General features: G+C 37.2%; 2 protein-coding genes across 2 annotated transcripts in view; both read left to right on the forward strand.

Annotated features, from left to right (window-relative positions):
- LOC107669247 (LIM/homeobox protein LMX-1.2-like) overlaps window positions 1-3,980 on the forward strand; it is a 58,533-nt gene extending 54,553 nt beyond the window's left edge. The window contains exon 4 of the mRNA XM_016461417.1: window positions 3,785-3,980. Within this exon, the coding sequence (XP_016316903.1) occupies window positions 3,785-3,980 (196 nt within the window). The remainder of the gene's footprint in view (window positions 1-3,784) is intronic.
- Window positions 3,981-3,989: 9 nt separating this feature from the next.
- LOC107669248 (LIM/homeobox protein LMX-1.2-like) lies at window positions 3,990-14,772 on the forward strand. Its single transcript, XM_016461418.1, has 7 exons — window positions 3,990-4,042; window positions 4,380-4,612; window positions 6,383-6,558; window positions 7,477-7,554; window positions 8,026-8,092; window positions 11,777-11,935; window positions 13,552-14,772. Exons 1-7 carry the CDS (start codon window positions 3,990-3,992, stop codon window positions 13,707-13,709), a joined length of 924 nt encoding a protein of 307 aa, XP_016316904.1. The 3' UTR covers window positions 13,710-14,772.
- Window positions 14,773-17,699: the final 2,927 nt, after the last annotated feature.

Consider the following 17,699-nt stretch of genomic DNA (forward strand, 5'->3'; position numbering starts at 1 on the left):
GCCCATACTACGTTGCTCACCCAGGCTAATCAGGTAATGTTACGGGGGATTGAGAGCAATGCCGCCCCCCCCACCCCCACCACTACTCGGTTGGCCTTCGCCTACTCACACTGCGGTGTTGTTTTAAAGCGCATTCTTTCGGCGCTGAACTTGGAAAGGTATTAAAGTGGGATTAGGGGCTCCTCCACAATCCAGCGCTTGTGTCATTCACTGGGCTGCTCTCTTTCACTCCCCTCATCCCGGCCGCCTCCCTCTCTCTCTTTCTGTTACCCCCCACCTCTGCCCTGTTTGATTGTGGCGATCAGTGGGAGTTGAAGTGACTGTGGCTTTCAAAAGGAAAAAAAGGGGTAGGGTTAAATCCCTACTCCACTGCTCCCTGCTAATTCCCCTTGTTCCTCCAAGAAGGATTTACTTCTGCTGCCAGTTTGTGAAAGGCTTTCTCTGCCCATCCGAAAAGTTAGCCGTCGCCTTCCTGCAGAGGTGTGGTTGCTATAGCAGGGGCGTCATGCGTGGCTATTCCATCAGAGGTCCCACTGAGAATAGGGAACGGGTCAGGGGGGGCTGACGACAGCCAAAAAGTCCGGATTAGATGCCGGGACAAAGCCAGGACAGGAAGATTCCAGAAGGAACAAATGGGAATTACAGCAGCAAAAATAATGCAAAGTGACAGAGAGGGGAAATAGAAAAATAATGGCTTACAAGATTAGAACGGGTGGGGAAAAAGGAGGTGAGAAGAAAAGAGGCGGATGAAAGGGAATGTTTTCATTTGGATGAGAAGGATCCTGAGAGCAGGGCGGCGTCGAGGTGAGCGGGCGAAACTAGAAAGTGTTACCACCGCTCAATAGGGTTAATTTCCTGTGCTTTCCGGCCTTTTTTGCCCTGGAGTCTTTGACAAGGATTCACATTGTTGAATGAACATTTGATTCAGACTGAGTCATGACAGATTCATTATTCTGTTTGACTTGTTTGACTGATCCGGCATGTAACTGGTTAATCTAGCCAAAATACTGTGTCAGCCATCGTTTAATGTGAAAGTTGTGAGTGTTTGGATGTGTTTAGACAGCAAAAACTCCATAAATATGATGGAATGTGCAAAATCATCTTGTTATTGTTACCAACTCATCTTCTTTACAGATGTTTTACAGGATCATATCACAGCGCTGTGGTCTTCATCCAAAAAATTACAACCATGCTAATCTTCAATGCTTGCTCAATACTTGATTTGTGGGGGGAAAATAATTCTATTTTCACGTGATTAATGAAATCTGTATGGACGAAATTACTTGAACAATTGGGAGTAACCACAACAGATCAGGCTGTGTCTAAACACAAAATGATAAAGGTGTGTTCCATAGAAATATTCCTTCGCTCAGAATGGAGAAAGGAGCCAGGTAGACGGATATCCCACGGACACAAGAGAATTGTTGGCATGCCAACAGTTTAGTTAGGATTAATAGTTTTCCACTGGCAAATAAAACATTTCTAATCTTCTTATTGTCCAACAATAAATAAAAGATTATGAGCTTATGTACAGCCTGCTAATGCCAGTATCCATATTGTTATTCCCCCCCCCCCAAAAAAAGGTTTTTGATCCCAAAGATCCCAAAATATGATGACCCCCTTGTGAAGGAGTTAAAATAAAAATCCCATTTATTATTCCCATAAATAGTAAGCATAACATTATTAAGAGAACATGATGTTAAATTTTAAATAATTGATAATAAGACAAATTCAATAAATATGCATTGTCATGTAACTATAAAAATATTACTAACTCTAGTTAATAATTACATAATATAAATATATAGTATAAAAATAAAAATCTTGATTTGACTTGATTTTTATTTGGGTTTTTTTACATTTATTTCTTGTTTTGGAACACCAGTTTGAAAATTTAAATATAAATATAAGCTAAATATAAAATAGAAACTCATTTAAATAAAGTAAAATACAGTTTAACAGAAACTGTAATGAATAAAATGGTATATAAATATAGTACATAAAACCTACAGTATCTACCAATGAGTATTTGCCAGTTATTTTCCAACATAAGTAATGATGCTGCTCCATAAATGACAAGGCAGTTCCACTGGATGCCACATAGGTTTATTCTCATGACATCTCAAAGGACGCCCATAGAAACTCTGACATGCAAAACAACAGTAGCGACAAAAAATACCCAGCTATATAAAACTCCGACAAACAGCGATGCAGCTGGTCGTGTGTCCAGCAGGCTGTCATTATCAGTCCCCCATCACCATCTCACAATGAAATTACCATCACAAAACCCACCATATTTACACATATTCATCTGAACTCATATTAACACATATTCATCACTGTCAACCAACCCTGTCCAACATCAACAGAATATGATGATGGGCATTCTCCCTGACTCTCCCACCCGATGAACAATGCCACAGATGAAATGCAGAGATACGCACAAGCGCTGGAGCAGCTGTCCTACCAGCCAGAGCAAACAAAAGAACCAAGGCTAATAAATCAGCTTTTGTGGGCTGGACACTGTCACACACCCGCTTCCTGTAGAGGTGGGCTCCCGCTGAACCTCACAAGATGAGAGAAAGATGGTAATATCTCTGCCTGTAATGAAACCAAAAGGATTTTATCGACACTGTTAGGAGGAAATGAAGGCTGCGGGGGTGGCCGCGGTCTGTTATGTAAACAGACATGTATTGTGGCATAGCATATGATTTTAGAGTTTATCTGACAGGAGATCAGTTCACAGCAACATAGTGTAGATTTGCATTAAATTTGAGTGAAAAAATTTTACATATTTTTTTCTATTTTAATATTTTATGCCTTTTTTTCTCTGATCAATATGTTGTTGTATAGTTACAAAAATGTAGAAATCGCCATTTTCCTTTTGATTTCATGAGCAGCATTAACCAATCTCTCACGAAACAAAATGCAAACAGATTTTAAGCCATCTCTTCACTAAGAAATAACTTCCCGTTTCAGTAGCATTGTGTGAGTGGCGGTGGAGCCTGTCTAATCACTGCAGTGAGTGGGGTAAAGCCAGTAGAGCTGAGGGCCCACGCCACTGATTGAGGTTTGCTGGTGCGTTGGGTCGAGAGGTGATCCCGTATTTCCTCCCATTGGGTTCTGCTGAAGCGTTGAGGAGTTATCCAGGCTGCATTAACAGATGAGCCAGTGTCAAAGCAGATCGCTCAGGGGCCCAACCTCATGCCCCCTACCCCCTTAATCACCAAACTATGATGGACAAGCACATGTAAAGACATTCACTGTGCTGTGATGCCTACTGATGCTTTACTCTTACTGTATTTTAAAATCTCTTAAAGGGGTAGTTCAAAAAAAAATATATATATATCATTGTTTACACAGTCATAATCCTGAAAAAGAAAAAATGTATAATGGTTTCCACAGAAATATGCAGCAGCACAATTGTTTTTTTTTGTTTTTTTTTAAATAAGAAATGTTTTTTAAACAGCAAATTAGCATATTAGAATTATTTCTAAAGGGTCATGTCACACTGATGACTGGAGTAATGGCTGCTGAAAACTCAGCTTTGCCATCATAGGAATAAATTACATTTTAAAATATATTAAAATTGAAAACAGCTATCTTAAATTGTAACTGTTTTAGATTTGTTCTGTTTTTACTATACTCAAAACCATTAAAAAAATCTTACTGACCCCAAACTTTTGAACAGTAGTGTAGGTTTAGAGCTAAATTTTGACCTTGTTTGTGTCTTTCTAGACAGCTTTTTCAAGCATTTACACATTTCTCTCTTTCTCTTTCTCAGGTTATTTGCGACCAAATGCAGCGGGTGCCTGGAGAAAATTGCCCCCACGGAGTTTGTGATGCGGGCACTCGAGTGCGTGTACCACCTCAACTGTTTCTGCTGCTGTGTGTGCGACCGACAGCTTAGGAAAGGGGATGAATTTGTACTGAAGGATGCTGTTGTTTTTTTCCATCATGAAAGTAGTACAAATATTTGAAAAGTAAATATGACAGAATTCAGTTGTTTGTTTGACATGTGCATTGCCATGAAACGTTTAGGGTCAGTAAGATGTTATATTTATTTTTATTTTTTTTAAGAATTATGACTTTTATTTGGCAAAGACACATTAAATAAATAAAAAATGAGAGTAAAGATGGTTATAATATTACAAATATTTGAAATATTATATATATATATATATATATATATACTGTATATATATATATATATTTTTTTTTTTGTTCTGTTTTTACTATACTCAAAACCATTAAAAAAATCTTACTGACCCCAAACTTTTGAACAGTAGTGTAGGTTTAGAGCTAAATTTTGACCTTGTTTGTGTCTTTCTAGACAGCTTTTTCAAGCATTTACACATTTCTCTCTTTCTCTTTCTCAGGTTATTTGCGACCAAATGCAGCGGGTGCCTGGAGAAAATTGCCCCCACGGAGTTTGTGATGCGGGCGCTCAAGTGCGTGTACCACCTCAACTGTTTCTGCTGCTGTGTGTGCGACCGACAGCTTAGGAAAGGGGATGAATTTGTACTGAAGGACGGACAGCTGCTGTGCAAGAATGACTATGAAAGGGAGAAAGACCTGCTCGGCTCTGTCAGCCCCGATGACTCGGATTCAGGTATGAATACAGGCTAATCTACACACCACAGACCATGATGCCAGTGTATTCATGAACATATTATGAGGGGAGACATCAGAAGACTTTCTTTGCTCTACAAAACACAGAAGACGATATTGAAGAACTTTTTTTGTTCATACAATGAATGCCAAAACAACACTGACTTTCATTGTATGGAAAGAAAACACTAAGTCCGTTCTGTTTTACAGGAGTCAAAAGAAAGGGAAGAATATGCACAGAAGTGTAGAATATGGCCCCTTTAATCAACAGTCAGCAGAGGAAGAGCAGTTTTGACAAAGAGAAGCCACACTGTGCTGTCTGATGTGGCCAAGTTAAGTTGCTGGAAAGAAGAAGAGCTTGAATGTGTGTGAGTGAAAAGAGGGATTTCAGGCCCTGCTCACCAGCAGCCCCTCACTGCTTATCAGGACTCCTTTTCCCTCACTTCACCGTAATGAGGCATCTCACTTCTAATAATCCCCATGTGGATTTCATTTAAACACACACACATGCACACAGACCACTCTCTCAAACACTGAGAAGTTTGTCAGATGCTTCAGCAAGACTGCGTCAACTTTCTGTGATGTTTGTCTCTTTTCTATTCTTCGTTTATAAGTTTTGCGTTTCTAAGTTGACCTGAAGTGGAGTGTAATGGCAAGAAATTCGTTTAGTTTGCAGCACACCACTCTACTGGCAGAAAAAGAGATCAGAAACAGATGAGAGAGAGGACCGAATCAGCCCATCATGTTTGTGTCTCCCGCTGATCACTTAAAAAGGCCAAACCATTCGCAGGCCTAATCGCCAGAGACGTTCACTGCTGATGCCACAAAAGCCACTAGTGCCAAATCGCAGAAGCCCTTAATCTCGAAAAACAGTCACACTGGGAACATGCCCATTTGGGTTTTTAACTTTTGAACCAGGCCACGTTATGGAGTTTGGCACCTTTTTTTTTTAATTACTATTATTATTCTATTAAACACAAGCTGATGTGGCTTATTGGATGAAACCTCCACCCACTGAACAATAAAGCCAATCCCCCGTTTGACTATAATAATTACAGTAGGAAAGCCAGGAGCCATTTTGTGAATATGGCACATTAGCTGGACCTACTGAGAGAGATTATCATGACACAGGGCAGGCTTGATTAACCCGCCCGAGGATCACCTTAGACTAATTGAGACACTTTGATTAGTTCATATGAACAGGCAGTGTAAATTGTGTGATATGAGGTGAGATATTGAACTTTATGGATTGGCGAGCTTAAATTCTGCTCACGTAGTTTGATTTGTACAGGCTTTTTTTGCCCAAGTGTTCTTTTTGCAAGCATGTTCACTGCTTGAATTTGTGGTTTTGTTATCTGTTTCACTTCCCCTGGATAATAGACCTCATTTCCCATATGTAGTCCACTTTCATACCTTCCCCAAAACGTTGCATTCGCTGTGTGTTGGATTCTTATCAAAGATTTATATAGTGTCAAACAGCCAAAGCCTTGCGCTATTAATTTTAAATGACACAATGTCCAGTCCAATGACAAATTCACATACTTCACAGTCAGAGTTGCCGTTTTGCAGTGGATGTGGCCCACTCGTGCACTAATAAATTGATAACAAAAGTATTAAAACCACATGTGTCTCCTTTCATTATGGATGCACTGTGACTGAATCTCCTAACATTGAAAAGAACAAAAACATCTATTTATCATTAGGTTGTCTAAAAAGTTGCAGAGTTTTAAAAGTAAGTACTGATTCCTGTGAATGATGGATTTTTTTCCAGAGAAAAGTGAAGATGAGGAGTTGGATATCAAGAAGGAGAAGGGCTCAGGAGGCACTGGGAAGGGAGATGATGGGAAAGACCCAAGAAGACCCAAGCGACCACGTACTATCCTTACCACACAACAGAGACGTGCGTTCAAAGCATCCTTCGAGGTTTCTTCCAAACCCTGCCGGAAGGTGAGTTCCTCTAGATAACAGTTTTATCTTTCTATAGAAGTCATTTGTGTCTAGTAGTTTAAAATATGAAATAGTGGCACATTGTGGGATATAAATTTGCAGTTGTGATATCATAATCATCTAGAAATAACGTTTCAATAAGATATGAAGTTGCAATTAATGACGCAATTGTGAGATATGAAGTTGCGATTGGTATTTTTAGTCGAGTTGTGATATATAGTCACACTGTAATACATAGTCACATTGTGACATATAAAGTCACAATTACAAGAAATAAAGTTGCAATTGTGAGAAATAGTCAAAATTACAAGTAATAAAATCACAGTTGTGGGATATGAAGTCACAGGTATGAAATATCAAGTCGCAATTACGTGAAATTAAATGAGAAAAAGTCACAATTACAAGATATGCAGTTATGTCACAATGTAACAGAGATAGTCACATGGAATAAAGCCTGTTACAAGTTGCAATTAACATCGCAATTGTGAAATAATATGAAGTTGCAATTGAGATTTGAAGTCACAATTTTAATATATAATTACTGTAACCTTGTGAGATGAAAATATTATTGCAATTGTGAGAAATGGTCACAATTGTGAGAAATAGTTGCAATTATGTTAAAGTTTTGAGATATGAAGTTGCAACTGTGAGATGTAAAGTCACATTGCAATAAATAGTCAGATTAACAAGGAAAAGTAGCAATTGTGATATATGAGGTTGCAATTGTGAGGTCAAACTGCACTTACGAGAAAGTTTTGAGATAATCGATTTAGTTCTAAGAAATATATTTTGAGATAAAGTCACAATAATGAGAAAAAAAATCAGTTATTTTTTAAACACTCTAAGATGGAAATGGGATTCCATATATTACACAGACTCTTCACTAAAGAAACAAATTATTTTTGTTGTATAATCTAGGTAAGAGAGACGCTGGCTGCAGAGACGGGCTTGAGTGTTCGCGTCGTTCAAGTGTGGTTCCAGAACCAAAGAGCTAAGGTGAGTCCAGACCCTGTACACTACCTTATTAATCATCCAGTATTACCCGCACAAACCTGATAATGTACATCCAAGGACCAGATAACACAACAATTTTCAAGTAATCCTCCAACAATGCACTAAACTCCTCGCAGCTGCTGCCAAAAGGGAAAAAGCAAGCGAGGCTCGAGACAGCAAATCTCAATCGCTATCTGCCTGAAGCTTAACCTCTCGACGCATTCCACAAAAAACTCCCCAGGAGTTCGAGAGAGATGTATTCACATCCATCCTGCTCTTACGTTAGCGTCTGAAACCCACCTCAGAGCCCTGATTTTATCTTCAAAAGGCTGTGGATAATATAATGCAGCCAGATCAAGCTTGGCGTAGTTCAAGCAGAGTTGAACATCAAGGAGCATCTCTCTTTAGATAGGCGAGAGTTGGTCTGGGGAGTCGCAAAGTTTTCTGATTGTGCTTTTATCGTTATTTTTTCAGATAAAAAAGTTGGCGCGGAGACAGCAGCAGCAACAGGAGCAGCAGAATTCCCAAAGGCTGGGCCAAGGTAAAATGTCCTGACATGAACCTGAAGGCAACCACATCAGTCCGAAATATGACATTAAGACGGAAATCAACATGAATGAATAGCATCTATCTCCAATCTGTTGGTGTTTTTTGCGTTTTCAGAATTCTGTGGAATTGAGTTTTACTTATTAAAATGTTTTTAATGCAGCTGAGAATACTACAGTCAGATTAGCCAAAACATTTACTACTTGTAGAATGACGAACTTCTATTTTGTGTAAATCGTAAAAGGTTTTCCGTGTGGGCCTTCTTATAGGCAGTTTTGCTTCATAACTTAGACCTTGTGGTCAAAGTTAAATTTTTAAAAGAATATCTAAGGGTAGAAAGTGAGGTATCCCAACCGACCTCCTTGCACATCACCCCTTGTGGTGTGAGTCGTGTCCACTCTCTCAAAAACAGGGCGAGCGACACGGGCGATGACCCCTGGTCGCTGTAGATTAGGTCGAAGAACGCGTGCAGCTTTTGTGTGAGGGAGGAAATGTGGAGGTGGATGAATTCATTTACAACATAAGCTCATTGAAGTTGCCTCCACTTTGACCGATCCACCCACCCCGTTCCCTCCTTTGCTGGAAGACACCCAGCATCACGGTTTCAGTAAAGCGGTTGTCTCAAGTTGCCATTCAGCCGGGCGCAAAGGATGAGCCATTGTATGTCTGTGATCTTCACACTCATGGAGTTCACGGCCTTCACATTTATAAGACAATCTGTTTCTGGTCATGCTTGGCGACATTCCATGTATTAATACCGTTTTTTTAGGCTAATTTTTCATTTGAGAGTGTTAAAGAGCTAATCCGTCAAGTGGCGTCTTTTTTCAACAGTTAATATGTTGCTGAGACGATCCAACTGAGCTTCTGTAACAGATGAGTTTGGATGAGACTGTCTGGAAAATAGAAACGTGTAGAATATTATTCCAAGCTCTATGGAGGAGGACAAATGTTTCCTCTACAGCTCAAGAGTCTTAATTCCTGTACACTCTTAAAAATAAAGGTGCTTCAAAAGGTTCTTCAAGCGATGCCATAGAAGAACCATTTTTGGTTCCAGAAAGAACCATTCAGTCAAAGGTTCTTTAAAGAACCATTTCTTTCTTACCTTTTTATAATCTGAAGAACCTTCTTTCGCCACAAAGAACCTTTTGTGAAACCGAAAGGTTCTTCAGATGTTAAAGGTTCTTTATGGAACCATTTAGACCAAAAGGTTCTTCTATGGCATCGTGAAGCACCTTTATTTTTAAGAGTGTACAAATATTTGTTGTAAGGCAGTGGAGTTCATTCCTCCATCAGTCATATTTATTTCTTCACTCTCTGCGTTTGTCTTTAGAGACTGTGGAAATAACCATAAAGCAGTTTAAATACAGAGAACACATTTTGTTTTGGATAAAAGTACTTGTACTTAAGGGTAAATTTTAAAAATCAAAACATTTAATTCCTACTATGTTGTATGTATATGGCTAATGACATTGCTTAATACAGACCTGGAATTTAATGTTAGCTCATAGTCTATTTACATTTTAAATCCTTAAAGCAATATATAAAAGTATTTTTTTGTTGTTGTACTTCCTAGAGCTGCATTTTAATAATCAAACATGTTAATTCTACTGAATATATGTATATTGCTTAATATATTTAAGACCTGTTAGCAGATTTTATTTGCATTTTAAATTCTTAAAGAGACATATAAACACATTTTTTGTTGTTGTTTGAGATAAGAGCTAGTCTTCCTATCTTTATTTTGTGGAAAACTGAGGGTTTATACTGACATTTTATTGCTGAACAGACCCCCTTGTGCCTGCTCTCCTGCAGAGCCATAATCCAAGCGATCATTGAATCATCTTCAGCGATGAAGGACAAGCAATAATATTTTTATTGTATAGACCGATGTTGGACTATTCTCACGATGCATTCATTTATGGAGCTTTGACGCTGCTGTGTAGAGCAAAAAGATCACTGTCGAACAACAGAAGTGTAAAGTCATCACATTGACACTAGTTTCTCTCTGGTTGCTTCAGCACTTTTGTGGCCTTTGGCTGTGTCACATTTAATGGGATAATTCAAGTCAGATAGTGATCCATCTTTGGTCATGAACCTTACCCCTCATGAACCAATAGAAATGTTTTCTCAGAGAAATGAAAGAAAACGATAGGGTGATGGAGACGCTCGAGAGAGACAGCTAGGTGTAGATTAACTATTCTGGTGGTCTGAGATATTGAGAAGTTTTGTGAAGTCAGACTCCCCTTTGGGAAATACCTTAGCGGTCTTGAGTAGTCCGTGATGTCATGAATCATGAAATTGGGCTGGAATATGTCATCCAATGGAGCCCCACGGTTAATACATCGTTATATTTGTTATCGTAAATCCTATCTGTCTTGGTTATAAGTGTCAGCTGTCCAATAGTTTCAGCTGTGGGGCCAGTGATTGGTGTGAAAACATTCTAGAAAAGACTTTGCTGCGTCATGTTGTTTTAAAAGTTTTAATGATACCTTACAACTTTATATATTTGGGTCAGTGGCAGAAAGAAAATAAAAAAAACTTTTATGTTGAAAAAAAAAAAGAAGCTCATAGACATACTTTATGGATGGTCATGAAAACCTTTATGCCATTTTCACTAAAAATGTCACTAAAATTTGAAACTTTTAATGGTTTTAAAGGGGAAAATTGTGTTATAAATATCCTAAATTACTACTTTATTTATATTACCTTTTTTAAAAGTTGCACACATGACATTTTATAGTCTGAAGTTGCCTTGTCTTGTCATAAAAAGGTCAAACTATTTGATATTTTAAAGGACCTATTCGTCTTCTCTATTATATCATTTCCTGTTTCATTCATTCATTCATTCTTTCATTCTTTCATTCTTTCATGCATTCCTGCATGTTGATTGGACCAAAAGTTTTTAAAGATATTTTTAAGCTATGAAGCAATTTGTGTGTGTATACATATATATATATATATATATATATATATATATATATATGTTTTAATAAATATATTTTTAAATAAGCATTGTTATAACCTTTTTTATTTAAATTTATTTGTATTGATTTTTTTATAGCTTTTTATTTTTCATTTTTATTTATTTATTTGTGTTTATTTTTTTAATTTTAGTTTTTTTTATGATAGTCAGTTACTTGAAGAATCATGGATTATGGGCTAGCAAAGTGTCAGTGTGGTGAAACTCAATATCAGATGTCTTTGCATCAGAGCAGAAGATGTAATGGAAACTTGTGGAAGCCTGTAGAAATGAATTGCAGACATCTTTCTTGCGAGAGCTCACCACTCAAAAGCAGAGGGCTGAGATGGTGGGCTCCAGACTGGAAGCGACAAGAGTCATTCCTAGCCCTCGGCATTGAGTATGACTCATAGAGTACTGCCCTATAGGGCTGGTGTCACTGCGTCTTCTCCCGCTACAGAACAAGAGTGTTTCTTGTTTGTTGGTTTTCGTGAAATTCAACTTGATTTCGAGGGCAGATACCAGACCCAGCCTTGATTTTTGGAGAAACCCAATCCACTAGAAAGAACAATTCTTATTAAACGAAGCATTAATGTTTTGCATTATGTACAGTTGTTAAAGTAACTACGCTCTCCAGTTCACAGAGATGATGTCAGTCATCCCTACTATGAGAATATATCAAAGGCTGATCAACATCTACTTTTTTTTCCCCCATTCCAGAGGTGATGTCCAATCGGATGGAGGGAATGATGAACTCCTACACACCATTGGCTCCAGCCCAGCAACAGATGGTTGCTATGGAGAATGGTTACAGCACCGATCCCTTCCAGCAGGGCCTCACCCCTCCTCAAATGCCCGGTGACCACATGAACCCATATGGTGAGCATCAACCCATGAGCTCTGTCATGTTTGCTCCCTGAAGCTGGGGCATGTGTTTGGACCACAAGGTTCACAGAATGCAACCATACCACCCTTCTTTCCTCATGAGATTACACAAACGCACCACTTTATTTTGAAGTTTTCCTTCCAAATGAATTCAGTGTGTTTCAAAACCATACTCGCCCCATCCACTGTTCCCAGAGCTACCAATTTGGTTTATTTGCCCGGGTCTCATACGGATTAATGGTGTAGTCTGTTATGCTGTGTGACACTATCTATTGGATTTTTGTTAAAGAGCCGAACGATGATCTGTGGTGCGCCATGTAAAACAACAATGGTTAACCATGATAACTGACGCACAAAGAACCATGGGAAAGCATCCATGGGTCTGCTAGCAAAACAACACTCTGAGCAAAACCATTGAGAGCTTGCCACATTCGTCAAAATTTGGTATAAAGTTTGGGTAAGAAGCCAACTATAATTCATCAGAGTGACGTTGTTTCTACACAACTCCAGTTGTTCTCAATATTATTGACATTAACTTCAAGCATTAGCCACATAAATCTGGAGACATCGGTCACAGGCAGCCTAAGAACAGGTCCCAAGTGTCTTGTCATTCATTCTCCTGAATGGCAAGGCCCAAATCCCCGGTCTCATCACACTCCAGCTTGGATTTTATGGGAGAACAGCAGGGACAGACAACATTGCCAGCTCATTAAAAAACCATAGCCCATCAACCTGTCACTGTCTTTCAGAATGGTGTCATTAAGTACTGGAAAGCGTATTACAGCTAACTGTGCCCACAAGGAAAATGATAGAGCGAGAAGATTAGCTCAGAAGTAAACATTTGCTATTAGCTCGGTTGTTAGTGAGAAGCCATTTAGTTTAACAATATCCGATTGCATGGAATGTGGGATCCCATACAAATACATAATTGAACAGTCATTAATTTTATGTTGTTTTTGTGAAGATTGATAGATTCATATAAGGGTCTGTGACTCTTAATCACTATTTCTATTTTTGTCTTGAAAAGTATTGTCAAAAAAAAAAACATTATACTGTATATATATATTAAAAAAATTCTATGTATTTCAGGGTTATCATAGTTAACTAAATCTAAAACCATTAAAAAAACATTTTCATTACTCAAAGTAAAATAGATGTTAACTGAAATAAAATACAATATGTAAAAAATATAGACATATATACAAAAGAACCCCAAAAACTACTGAACCGTGACAATATGTAAACGTCTTACTGTAACTTTTTATCAATTTAATGCATCCTTGCTGAATACAAGTATTAATTGTAATAAAATAAAATCTTACCGGACCCAAACTGTAATATTTTACTGTAAACTGTAATAGATATTTTATGCTTATATGATATCAGCACAGTTGTACCATTGATATTTTTGACGTTATACCTTGACTTTACACCATTAATGTCTGTATTAAAATGAATTTTAATACAGAAATTAAAAACATGATCATCACAAAAGAGGTGTATTTAGGTCACTGTATACATGAGTGTTACTTTTAATGTCTTTTTGAATAAATCAATAGATTCCGACAAAAAAGAGCATCATATTGACCATCTCTTTTCTCTTACAACAGGAAATGACTCGATATTCCACGACATTGACAGTGACACTTCATTGACCAGCCTTAGTGACTGCTTCATGGCCTCGTCTGAGGCGGGCTCAATGCAGGCGAGAGTCGGGAATCCCATCGACCGACTCTATTCCATGCAGAGCTCCTACTTTGCTTCATGAAAACCTAAACAGACAGGGAAAGGCAAAAGTGGGTCACTTCGCTGCAGCTCACAAGTCAGACGCCGCCTATCAAGGAAATACAACAGAATCGTCAACAAAGACGAAACATCTTAGATAGACAAACAGGCAAAAACAGAAAAGACAAGTGAACTTGAAGACTTGCATTCTTATTTCTCTGCAATGAAGCACCAGCTCTGGATGCCCAGGCGCCTGAGGCAGAGTTTTTTTCTAGTTGCTTGTAGATTGTTTGTACATGACTTTCTCAGAAGTAGCATTTCATCTTATCCTCAAAAAGAGTATTGATGTACAGTCTGACGTCACTGAAGCATCAAGCCTCGACTTATGATTTCCTGCCGGGAGAGGTGGAAGATCAAGTCACAAAGCTCATAATGCATGAATCCATATCTTTGTGATTGTTACATTCAAAAAATGAAAAACATTTGGAAAAAAAAATAAAAATAAAAAAATCTTGTGTTGTTCAGATGTTAAAAATGTGATGTTTGGACTCATAATTTCCTCTTTTTCATTATGTTCAGCATTGCATTTTTATCACTTTGATAGGTTAGCCCTCTGAAAGACGATGTAGAAAAGCATAGAGGGGGAGATATGTATAGTGTATCTGCATTTGTATGTTAGTGCGTGCGTGTGTGTATGTGTGTGTTCCGGTCTCCTTACCTGTGTGGTTGTATGAGTGTGTGTCTGTGCGATGGTAAGGTACTGTCATTGAAAGTTCGAACCATGTGTATATATACTTTTCCCAAACAAATCAGTTGTGCATGTTAAAAATGGAGATCATTCTATTTATTTAACTAAAACATGCTTTTGAAGGTACTTAAGAAACTGAAAAGCTTTATTTAAAAAGGAGAAAATCATGTTTAAGTAGCTGACGGATTGATTTCACACCACACTTGTATGTCTTTTAATTAGAAAAATGTATCTTTATTCCAGCAATGTACATCTGCAAAAATGTGCTATTTATTTGTTTCAGCCCTGACATTGCCGAAAAATGCATTTCCAAATGCGAAGATTGCTAATTTGCCAAAGTCTGTTGGTACAATGAATAAAGTCCTTTTCTCCTTAATTGTGTAGCTTCCACAAGACTATTTGAGTACATTGTTTATTATTTACATAATGTACAGTTTTCATTTGCTTCTCTTTTAGTTAGTAATTTTTATTTTAAGATTTACATAAAGATTTATGTAAAAATATTACATAAAGATGGGATGGAAACTGGGTTATTATTGTTAACTAAAACTAAAACCATTAAACATTTAAACATTACTTAAAAATTAATTAAAATAAAATAAAATATAAAAAACTTACAATTATTTTATTTCATCTACTTGCTAAGGCAACATTTCTCATTTTGTTTAAAGTAGAGATATTAAAATAACTAAAACTAACTACTAACACTTAATAAAAACTACAGTATATAGACATTTTAACAAAACAAAAATCGAAATGACAAAAACAAAATTATTAAAACTTTAAAATGACAATAAAAACAGAAAATATAAAAAATTAAATATAATTCAAAATATTAACAAAAACTATAATAGTGTATTATACTAAAATAACATTGTATGGAAGCACCACCTTACTTGTAAATTAATTTTGCACTATTCTGATTTTTCATCATTTGTATTCTTATTTATATTTTTAATAAGTAGTGTTTTTATTAATTAAATAATATATATTAAGTGATTAACCAATGGTAACATATGTATTGATGGTATTACAGTAAGGTTCCATTAGTTAATGTATTAACTAACATGAACAAACAATCAACCAACAGTACATTTATTACAGTATTTATTCATCTTTGTTAAAGTTAGTTAATGAAAATACTGTTGTTCATTGTTAGTTCATGTTAATTCACAGTGCATTAACTAATGTTAACAAGCACAACTTTTGATTTTAATAATGCATTAGTACATGTTGAAATTAACATTAACTAAGATTAATAAATTCTGTAGAAGTATTGTTCATTCTTAGTTCATGTTAACTTAAGTAGTTAATGAACCTTATTGTAAAGTGTTACCGTATTGATGCATACACTAAGCCTTAAGTTAAAATAGGCTACACCTTCAAATATAATTATAATAATAATAAAAAGAATAAATAATAAAATAAAACAATATAAAAACAATATACAACTAAAATATTAATAACATACTCAGACTAAACAAAAAAAGCATAATGGTGCACACATTTTAATGCATATTCCATCTGTCACACATGCCTAATTATGAAGCCCTGAGTGGACGTTTTCTATGAAGTCAATATGTTTACCGGAGGATATAATTTGTCTTCTTACAACAGGTTTTGAGTTACTGGAGATGGGAACAAAGCTTTGCGAGCATGAGTCACACATGTTCTCTAGTGTCACACGATCACGCATCACATGCCACACACTGAGCTCATGCATGTGTGTTGGTACAGCAGTGGGAGCTTTTGCTTTCCAAGTCGTGGAGGCCGTAAATTAATCCAGCGCAGGTTTAGATTCCTCAGCAGGCAGAGGCCTGGAGGCCAGATCTAGTACCATCACTGCAATCGGACCTCTCTGATGATCAGGTGGTGGTATATCTCTCCTCTTATCTCGCTCTCATCTGCCATCACAGGTGTTAGTAGGTGTGGTTGTTCATCTAGTCTCTGTCAGAGCAGGTCTTATCAGCAGATCCACCGCAGGAACCCCGCCAAGCCTGCATCTACAGTGACAACGCAGCTCCTCACATGCAAAGAAGGGGGAAGCGGGTGGCACTCTGTTCGACCCGTTGACCTCAGCGTGGCTTCCTCTGGAAATGCATTTCTGTCATTCCTTTCGATACTGACCACCCACTTTTACTCAGGCCTTTGCATTTCAATAAGTAGTGGAATCAATTATTTGAGAATTCACCTGTGCTAGGACACAAATTGGATCTCAGGTTACGCCCACATTAATCCGGGTAAATTTGAAAACACATCTTTTCTCTATGTTTTGGCCTTTTGTCCACACTGAGACAGTGTTTCTTTTTTTTTTATGAAGATGCTCTCCCAACTGGAGTAGTTGTAGTATTTACTGTGAAAACGCAGCATTCGAAAATGGTGATGCATGTTTAGTCATGTGACGCATATTGTACCCACATATGGTTGTACCAGCATTGTATACTTTGTACAAACTTCACCTTCAATCTTCCTGGAAAGATGTCGCAATAGCTGTCCTGCAGCAAAAGATGATGACAACAAAAATGGTTTCCAAGATTGCGTTTTAGTAACATTTCAAATCAATAAAATCTGACAACAATAGCATCATATTTACTATTTTTAATAAACTGTAATATTCAGGCTGGTCTAGTTAAATTCACATGTGTATTGTATAGAGGAAACAAACACTATCAAAAAAGACAACTGGCTCTTTTTGGAAGTGGCAGATCTTTCCTTCCGTACTGTGACATACATCCGTGTGAAACGGATTATTGAAAAGAAAAAATGTAGAACAGGGTCTTGGGTCAGTCTGTCGGTTGTTGATTGGATAGAGGCAGATGTGAATGCGAACTTGCAATCAGTTATGGGGGGCTAAAGTTTAATCAGGCTAAATGATTGGAGAAATCTTGCATACGTAGAGAGAAGTCTGTTATTTCACAGGAAGATTGAGTTAAAATGAATGAAATGCATGTATGAATCATTACAATAGGATCAATAACATGCATTTAGTAAACTGTAAAGTTCCATTTCATTGTGGCTTTCAGTGAAATGAGGGACATTCATTCTTCCTATATTTCCATGGTTTCTCCCATTCATTTTACAAGAGTGATTCATCTGCCTCTATATAATGTTTCTGGTACATCAGTTCAACAGAACATTCAAATCTAGGTTAGATTAATGATTCATTTGTGGTTCATTCCTCATCTACCAATAATTTAGTAGTTAAAAACGAATTTAGATAATGTCCCCTCAAGCATCTGAGTGAAGGTGTGCATCATGTGTGAGTGTTCTGAGCGGGTGACACAC

This window comes from Sinocyclocheilus anshuiensis, unplaced genomic scaffold (assembly GCF_001515605.1).
Source record: "Sinocyclocheilus anshuiensis isolate Anshui unplaced genomic scaffold, SAMN03320099.WGS_v1.1 scaffold404, whole genome shotgun sequence".
Classification (NCBI taxonomy): domain Eukaryota; kingdom Metazoa; phylum Chordata; class Actinopteri; order Cypriniformes; family Cyprinidae; genus Sinocyclocheilus; species Sinocyclocheilus anshuiensis.

Excerpts from the sequence above, each read along its gene's own strand:
- LOC107669248 (XM_016461418.1), top strand. The coding sequence starts at position 3,990 with ATGACAGAATTCAGTTGTTTGTTTGACATGTGCATTGCCATGAAACGT. Across the intron at positions 4,613-6,382 it reads CCCCGATGACTCGGATTCAG|AGAAAAGTGAAGATGAGGAG; the intron begins GTATGAATACAG and ends ATTTTTTTCCAG. Across the intron at positions 11,936-13,551 it reads TGACCACATGAACCCATATG|GAAATGACTCGATATTCCAC; the intron begins GTGAGCATCAAC and ends CTCTTACAACAG.